Raw genomic sequence first — 9,588 nt, forward strand, 5'->3', positions numbered from 1 at the left:
CAGCACACAAAGCCACAAAGAGAGCTTAATTAGGCAATTTTTTATATATTCAAATTAAGTACAAAAGTTAGCGCAAAACACGACACTCACAAGAAAGGTGGACAGGACAACGCGCTACTGACAACTGATCCTTTATTGGAAAGAAACACGTAATATATAGGCACACCGTCACACCACCTATCAGCTGCAGCAAACTGCAGAATGAATTTCCATTCTGACGTTTGCTGCAGCTGATAGGTGGTGTGACGGTGTGCCTATATATTACGTGTTTCTTTCCAATAAAGGATCAGTTGTCAGTAGCGCGTTGTCCTGTCCACCTTTCTTGTGAGTGTCGTGTTTTGCGCTAACTTTTGTACTAAGAATAATGCACCAACTAGCCCAACAACAAGTGTTACTTGAGTATCATTCAAATTAAGGACCCAAAAAATGTTGTCCGCAACCCTAACTGTTTCAGGAATGACATGTTTCCAGGAGGAAGGGACAATCATCTGCTTAATGCTTGAACTATCCTGCACTCTCCTTCCTAGGTACTACGACTGCCACCATTTGCTACGCGGAGTGTCACATCTTAGACATTTGAGTTGAGGGAGGAAAGGTTCAAGTTAAGGGAAGGAGAAAAAAGGGAGATGTGCACCTTTTTATTTCTTTGTCCTCATTTCATGCTTTCGAAAAATTTCTATCCGGGTGACACTGGTCAGAAGGCACCCTACTGAGTCGATGATGGAATGCTCTGGTCCCTTCACCTACAATTAAAAATACAAGGGCTACCAAGCATATGCTTTTAAGTGGAATTACGCCTTGCAAGCATGCACTAGCCAAGTGACACTCCAAGATCTGGCAGGTGAAGATGCAGAAACAGGCAAACAGGAAATAAAGAGAAAGAGAGGAAGAAATGTATTAATGCCATCGTGTGGTTTTGTTTTTTTGTGTTCTTCCCTCTCCCCTCAGCACTGTTGTGACGTTCTTCGAAGAAAAGTTGGCAACCCTAGTTCCCAGCGGGTAACTGTAGTCTGACGAGGAGCTGAATGAACTGAGACAAAATGAATTTCCTTTCTGCCATGCACTGTGACACTGTTAAAAAGCAGCAATCTGTTTACTGAACAAAAACCAACCTATAACTGCTGCAACATGAATACATTTTAATAAGCACACATCCTCATATCTAAATTAACATGTTTGCAGAGAAATATTACCTCCATGTCATTTTTAATATGAATCAAGCAACTAAAAATATAACACACAAGGATCCAGGAACAGCGCCACGATATGCATGCAACAAAAACGTTATGCCACTTATGACACAGGGAAGCATACCTGCATCTCAGCTTAAGACGTAAGAAAATAATATTCCAAAACACCCATATTAGCTCAATGAACTTCCATAAGGCGAGTAGAAAAATAAACAGTCGGAATGCTTTCAGAGAACACACATGCACACATCGCACACAACTACGACAGTGCTCCACTCACAACCGTAGTACCCTTTTCCCGTCACAGGGCAAAGGAAGCCTTAATTAATCACTGGAGCAAACCCTGGTCTCAGGATACACTTCATGTACCCTTGGCATGTGCAGAAATTAAGAGTACTGGATTTGTGACTGACCTCCACATGACAAGATGATGTGGATAATTCCACCCACAGCTACGAACACATTACTTTGACAGAAAGATGCAAGCCTTCTGCTCTAAGCATAAGTGCTAATGCTCCAGAAAGGGATATTTTGCACACCAGCAGTATGTAAAACATTTGCACTGCAGTTCATAAAAAACAAGCCAGAAAATATAAAATAGTGCAATAACATCTATAAATTTCTTGTACAGCTTAAAAACAACACACAACAGCATACAAGAGCACATGCACTCACACAACCACATGCTATAATGCAAGAAATCTTGTTAAGTAGAATCAATTCACCAGAAAAATTGGGCCATTGACGTCAGGTTTTTTTCTTCACAGAACATAAAGGAAATTTTGGAATAAGGTGAAGAAGACTGGCAGATCTGCCGGTAACGTTCTGTCACAGTGAAAAGCATGCTCCAAGAGTTTATGCAATTTACTCTGAATGCGAAAGAAGCCTGAAGTTTAATAATATTTGGCAAATAGCATTTTCAGCACATGCAAACACACATGCACGGATACAGACACATTACTTGCTCCTAACCAGGCCACCAAACGCATGAGTTTCTTGTTCAAATATTTGTTCTGGCTAAGAGAACATAGGCATTTCAGTCACAGACCAGCTTCAGACATAAAAAAAAAAGAAAGGAAGGATGGCTCACGCCACTTCAAGCTGGTTCCATTCATATGTGTAGCCTAAAGGTTACGACTGCAGCAAAATTAAGCTTATTTTGTTTAAATACCCTAGGTAAATACGAAAACAATTTTAAACTGCTTAAGAGAAAACAAAAAAATGCGCTAGGGCTCACAATACACTTTGAGACATAAGTGTCGTAATGTTGCAACACATTCAAGCACCATACCACACCATCCTGAAAGCCGGCACGTTAGCTCAGAGGTTATTATGCTCGGCTGCTGACCCTAAAGACGCGGGTTCGATCCCAACCACAGTGGTCGCATTTCGATGGAGGCAAAAAGCCAGAGGCGCATGTGCTGTGCGATGTCAGTGCACGTTAAAGAACCCGAGGGGGTCGAAACTATCCGGAGCCCTCCACTACGGCATCTGCCATAGCCTGAGTCGCTTTCGCGTGTTAAATCCATAAACCAAACCACACCATTCTGAAGGAAACAAGCAATATGCTATCGGGGACAAAATTAACTGACGCCCCCTCCAAGTTCCGAACCATGCTGCACAGCATACAGCACAGTTCGGAATTTGGAGAAGGGTTAGTTACTTTTGTCCCCGATAGTACCTAAAGATGCATAGAAGGTGGCTTGCCCTATGCTAATGCTAACAGCTATTGGATTTTTATGAGCAAAAGCAACACTGTGGGATACGATATGCACCTCTGTGGTAGCTCCAGATAAGTTACAATCACCGAGACACAAATGTTTCTGTGTTTCCCCTCAGGCAAAACTTAGCTGCACTTACCCTACGCTAAGCTGCGTGTTGGAGCATCAGGGATTATTTGTGATAATTTTTAGAGTCCTGGCTGCTGCCTTTTCCTTTTTTCCAATTGCTCTTACCAATAACGTTTCCTGGAGTCTGCAGTTTAGCCATGTCTAACAGTGTGATGAGGCTTCATTGGCAGCAGCTGGTGAGATGACACTTTAAGACCACTTCAGAGGCAAAGGATTTTCCAAATCAGTTTTGAGCGACATTGCCAGGACACGCTGCAATGGCAGATCAAAGTGCTAAATACAACTTGAGCCACCGTATGTTCTGTACTACCACTGCTGCTGCAAACTGTGCCCCAACAGTTGTCTCTGCACAGAGATGCTGCAAAGTGTTGCCACAGGATCTCCTGCTAGGTCACTAGTGCAGGGTAACATAAGAGGCACATTCTCCCATCAGAAACTAAATGAGTTTCTTCTGAGTGATGCAAAGACCTTGGTAGTGCTCAGTATCCGTCACTTTCAGCTGCCAAATCAGGCAACAGCAGGCATCATGCACGAGTTCCTGTTCACACAAGAGACTGCACTACACGAACTCTCTAAGCATAGCCAATGAGTGAATAGAAGTGCCACAAAAACTACTAAAAGTGGACTGAAAACCAAAGCTTCCCTTTCTGGTTAGTTCCTGCAGTCAAACAAAGAAGGTGCATTGTGACATTCTAGATCGTGCCAAAATGATATTTTCTTTTTGGTTTACAGCTCAGGTTAAGTTTGACACCCTACCTTCACAGTTTATCTCTCAGTGTGGCATACATCCGTTTCTTGTCTGTGTCTGTAATATTTTTAATATACAAAAAAGCTGTTCTAACAAACACAAGCAACCACTCTTGGAAATTGCAGTCTTCATTACTAGTTTTGAAGGCCTACAACAATCCAACTAAAAATTTCTAATGTTCCAAATTGGTTAAAAGGCATATTCAAAATTAAAAACACCCCTGCTATAGCAAAGGACCGCTAGCAACATTGCATTGAGCTTATTTCCAAATGTTGCCTGAATTTCTACTCTTAACTCTTGTTGGAGTTGTTGGAGTGTGTGCACCACAGGATATGGTATATACACACAGGAAGGAAACTTAAAATTCGCTGGCTACAGACATTCATATAGAACAAAAACTAAAGCATATAAAACTGTCATACAGTGATCATGCCAGACGAAAAAAAAAAAAAAAAAAAACTAGGGCAAGCAAAACTTCAATATTTGCTAGCACTGTGCTACATTATTAAAATTTCCTATCTTTAAGGTTCAATACTTCTTACATATCTTCTTGCTTTTGTAGAACTACTTTGCTACATGTTGTTTCAGCTAAATTCACTGACCGAAATTGTGCTGAGCTTGGTGATATGACTACATATCATTTCTCTAAGCAGCAAACGAAGTTAAATCTGCAAATAAAGTTGGTGTTAGTGAAAAGAATCTTGTGCATCGCACATATTATATTCAATAGGAAAGGTACTCAATTTTAAGTGACTTTTTTTCTGCCCAGACTACAGCAGTAATTCACATTCACCTGCCTAAAACATACTGGACCTTCCACCATGCCAGTGAGCTACACACCTTTTTCCCAAAGAAAAAGGTACAAAAATTAAGCAAGGATTTATGACAAAAAGAGAGGACTACACAACCAAACACCTTTCCTCATCTTTTTTCTTCTATACTGTGTCCTTTCTTGCATATCATTTATTTTTTGCATGAAATATATTAGCTCATACATCAGAAATCATTATACCGGTACTAGTCTGCGCAAGCACAGTGAATGTTAGATGCAAATACATCAGTTCTGGTTTTCACAGGCACGCCTTATATAAAACAGGGCATAATGAATAAAATGTTCTTCTCTGAGACATACTATTTCAATCTAAACTGGGCCTTTCAGAGATTATTTTTAGCACAAGTTACTTATCTCCAGACAAAGTATAGGAACAGAGGTAAATACAAGCTACTTGTCTGTGTCTTCTGGCATATAGCACCACAAAATGCTTACCACATGTGCAATAGTCGCCAAGGGTTATATAAAGCATCAGGCACAGTGCCGAGAGAAAAAGTGCATCACCAGTGGCTCGGCAAAAATATGCAGAGTGGGAATTGAGACTATAAAAGCTATTATTACTCCTACCATAATAATAAAAAAGCCAAGTGAAAAACAAAACCCTTGTGACTTACCACAGTTTGAGCTGACAGCCAAGATGAAGCTTTGTCAAGCAGATTGTGCTGTCACAACATGGTTACTCCAGTGGGCTTTATCAACAGGTAAAGCAGCAAAAAAACTATAGCCCTTTTTCTTCCCATGTTCATCAACTGTGGGAACAAGGACAAGACCTAAAAAAACAAAAACAATTGGAGCAAGCAATACGACTTCTCCAAAGGCTTGTCACTCAAGAGACAAGCCGCTGTACCAGATGCAATCAAAGACCCTACCACACAAAGACAAGCACCAAATACAGCAGGAAGCTCCTGGATTTGTTCCAGAAGCTTGTTATATGAAAACAATCACAAGTGCACAAGTCCAAGCTAACACCAATTTAAGCAGGGTTGCATGTGTCCGGAGACAAACAAGCGCCCATTCCCACAGGCCAGCTGCGAGACAAGAAAAGGCAAGAGATGATTACGACGTGGGAGCCCGCCTAGGGGTGGGTGCGAATTCCAGCCCTTTCAAGCCGTTCTCGGCGTCTCAGCCGCGGTGGGTCAGTGACCAAAAGACCAGCCAGGTCACCCGGGTGCAGCAAGCTGTAGAGGATGAGGGCCCCCTGAATGGACAAGACGCGGTCCTGGTGTTTCATGTCGTCAAAAAGGTCCCAGTACATAGAGTGCTCCCATATGTGCTTGGTAAAGCACACTTTGCTCTTGTACAGCTTTCCTGCGGAGGCAAGCAAAAGCGAGAATGTCAGGACTACGAAAAGGTGTGCACACAAACCATAAATGGAGACCAAAACATAATCCCTTGTGTGTAACCATTCCTCTTAGTCATTACACAATATGTGAGAAGTAAACTTCTACACACCTGGCTGCACACAATTCAATATGGACTCCAATCTTTGACAAACTGCTTCCAGCTCGATTGAAAGCTACGCAGCAGGTATATAATTCTAATGTACTAAGGGGGATCCCCAGAGGTGGGGCAGATTTAAATAAAGGGAGCAATTACTCATTAATTCCTGGACTATATGTGCTATCTATAGTACATACACATGTACCACAGATAGCCTGTATGTGTAGTTCTAGAGATGGTATGTACTACTGTGCTCCACATGACATGCAATGCACGAGTGGTGGCCACAGCACTCTCTAGAATAATTTTGTAGGATTGCCAATAATTCATTTAAAAACTAAGAAGAGGGTAGTACTCTGCCACTCCAATAACATCCCCAAGCTATTTCAGCCGTATCCTTCTCAAACAGTAAGGTAAATATTTGCAGAGGGAATAAGGCAGTGCTGCACCAAAGACGTGATTTCACACGGCCACTATGGTCTGCCTTGGCAAGGGAGTCAGCACATTCAGTACTGCTGCTTTTTTTTCCTTTCATCTTTTTGTAGCAATGGTAGCCTTTCGTGAAAATTAAAAAATAAAAAGTGAAATGTTAACACACAAAAATAGGAAAGGCTGCAGCACCATAGTGTGATAGAAAAAGTGTATCATGTGCAATCAAAGTTGTGATGAAAACAGTCGTACTGTTTTGGCCATATGAAATCATCCTGATCTATGGGTCTGTGCCTTTCATCAAATTGATGCTATGCCTCCAAAGAAACAATGCTACAAAAGAAAGAGCTCAGGGGATGACGTACATGGTTAAACATCTCCTCTAGGCTACAAGACATCTGCAGATCTGCAGGCACTACTAGTTCACCCAACAGTGCACCCTGGCCACAGTTGTGCATTGCAAATCACACAGTGTGATAGTACTAACAACCACACAGTTGTCCACAGTGCTCAGGTGGTGTGCTCCATAGTGCATCAGTGATGTCTATCTTTTTCCTCTGGGTTTGAGACAGCTTGTTTCTGAGTATGTGCTGGGTATGATAACTTGTTTTGTGCCTAGCTGGTTGCCACTTGCCATGTGTTCTATTTGCTACCAGAGGCACCCTTTCAGCAACAGGCAGGACTGCCGACATGTCTTGCTTGCTTTAGTGCCGGGACTCTCGTGCGTGAGCAGCACAAAAAATAGTGTGCATAGCTCTCCCCTATTCTTTCTTGCTACCGCTCTCCATTGAACTTTTTCTCTATCATTATTATTTCTTTTTTCTTGCCCATTGTGCTCTTCGTACTTCTCCTCGCTGTCCTCTCCCTGCAACTTTCATTTCTGCTGTCCACAGCACCGGTGCTTACGATATTAGACAGCAACTGCTATGACCAATAGCATCCTTTCCTTCCTTTTTGTATTCTTCTTTCAATAAACCGCAACTACTACTATTTGCTCTGTGCATTATGGCACAGCTGCCACTGTGCGTCATTGCTTTTGCCTGTCACTAGAAACAGTGCCTCCAATAGCTAACAGGTGGCCGCTATGTTAGAGACAAGGAGCGCAGTGGAACGCCATGCATCTGTCCAATCTGCTTATGGCCACCTGTAACAAGCTGCACCATCTTGGCCGTCATGATGTCCCGTGGAAGCCATCTGCTGTGAGCAAAAGAAATGGCAGCCAGCAGGGCATGAAATGAAAAATCAGCACATCCAGCACACACTCAGAAGTCTCAAAACCAGAAGGCCAATGGCAGGTGCCATTGACGCACATGGAGCATGCCTCTCAAGCACCAGATGTACCAAGGTATATACATCAAGCAGTTTGGAAACTTTACATCAACAGTTAGGCATCACTACAAAGCATTTTCAAACATGCAATAGACTTGACACTGCTACACAATTAGTATTAATTCTCCTGTGACAAAAATCTTGGCATAATTACATTAGCAACGCATCATAAACAAGGAATTAAAATATTGAAGGAAAATAAAAGGTAGCGCTAGCATGAAAGGAACTGAAAACAACCATCATTCCATAAGCGTGCGAGGCAGAAGTCGAATCTTTTTTTTGTGTGCTGTAAAAAGTAAAAGAAAGGAAAGTAAAAGAAACTATGATACAATAATGTTTGAACAAAGGGTGTAACAAAAATCTGCAAAATAATTAAAGCACCTTTACACATGAATCATCTGGAGGACATTCAGTGTACAATGCAATCCTGTTCTTGTACAGGCAAAACACCTCGTCATTCACAAATAAGGCACTTCTTTAAGAAAGCTTGCAAATAACCATGATATATGTCTTTTCAGCAACACTCAACCATTATTTACTGCATGACTGTTATCGCAATCACCACTGTCACTCAAGTCCTCACAATCAGGTCTAAGCGAAACGTGAATGTCAAGTTAGAGCACTCACTGACACATACTGTGAATGTTTCAAAAACATTCGCATGCAACAATGAATACATCATGAAAATTAGAGATTCACATGAAAAGTGCAATGTCACTGCTTCTTTAGCATGTCTCAGTTTGGGTAAATTTATTTTAGAAATGCCGAAGCGCTCTGTTCCCGTAAAACTGATGAAAACAGGTCATCTGGTAGCGCTATTGTGTCCCCAGCAGGCAAACTTTCAAGCAGCGCACGTCCGAAAACAGGAACGGTGTCACCTACATCGTTGTGCTTCTTCGGCATTTATATTATTGTTAGTTCCAAGTGATCGTACAGACCACGAAATGTTGCAAAAATGCGTGCTGCGTAGGGTATCATACGAGCAGCAAGTCAGGTTTCATAGAGGGCCGAACAGTTTCATAACAACCGATACGAAGCATGTAGCTGCACTGGGTCTTTACCCGCCTGGTCAAATAAGAACGTTGTGTTGTTATGGGCAAATTTTAAATGAACTGACTGAATGCGAGAAAACCGCTAATAGGTGCAACAACGATGGCCACCGAAACACCGATTGCGTCACTGAACAGCTGGACACTAACGACAACACGGCACTTAATTACTCCAAAGGCCTTACCACAGATGCTACAGTTTATGCCGCCTACAGACTTGTTACACGTATCTTCTTTTAGCATTGTCACAATTCCTTGAAGATTGAGGCTCCGGTCAACAACGGTTCCATCGCTCGAAAACTTGGAACGCTGCGAATCGCTTTTAAGACGTCTCGACCTCAGTTCTTGATCTTGCTGAAACGTTGCCGTCCTCATTTTGATTCTCCACAAGGTGACATGTGTCTTCGTGAATACGACAAGAGTAAAAACGACTGTCCCCAATCGTCCTCTTCACGTCGCTGCTGCGACTCTCAAGAAGCCATTCGAGCCATTCCGTTCGTCAAAATACAAACAGGTGCAACCAGCGAAGGCGAAACCAACGAGTACTCAAGTGACGAACTGCATGTGATCATCCGCGCACCCCTAACAAGATTATTTGTTTTGGAGCGAACGATAGAAATAAAACTCAGATTTCACACTGAGCGTCATGTTTAACAACAGGTACAGGCAAACGTTAAAATGCATCTTTTTTTTTGCAACACGCCAACACAACTTGGGGACT

At 42.1% G+C, this 9,588-nt stretch overlaps 1 protein-coding gene across 1 annotated transcript; it reads right to left on the reverse strand.

The window, feature by feature from the left end:
* Positions 1 to 1,066: 1,066 nt before the first annotated feature.
* On the reverse strand, positions 1,067 to 9,419 carry LOC149350251 (uncharacterized). Its single transcript, XM_089579246.1, has 2 exons — positions 9,053 to 9,419; positions 1,067 to 5,928 (listed from the first exon to the last, which is right to left on the reverse strand). Exons 1-2 carry the CDS (start codon positions 9,240 to 9,242, stop codon positions 5,696 to 5,698), a joined length of 423 nt encoding a protein of 140 aa, XP_089435372.1. The 5' UTR covers positions 9,243 to 9,419; the 3' UTR covers positions 1,067 to 5,695.
* Positions 9,420 to 9,588: the final 169 nt, after the last annotated feature.

This window comes from Amblyomma mixtum, chromosome 3, assembly GCF_055824585.1.
Source record: "Amblyomma mixtum isolate Tamu chromosome 3, ASM5582458v1, whole genome shotgun sequence".
Taxonomy (NCBI): Eukaryota; Metazoa; Arthropoda; class Arachnida; order Ixodida; family Ixodidae; genus Amblyomma; species Amblyomma mixtum.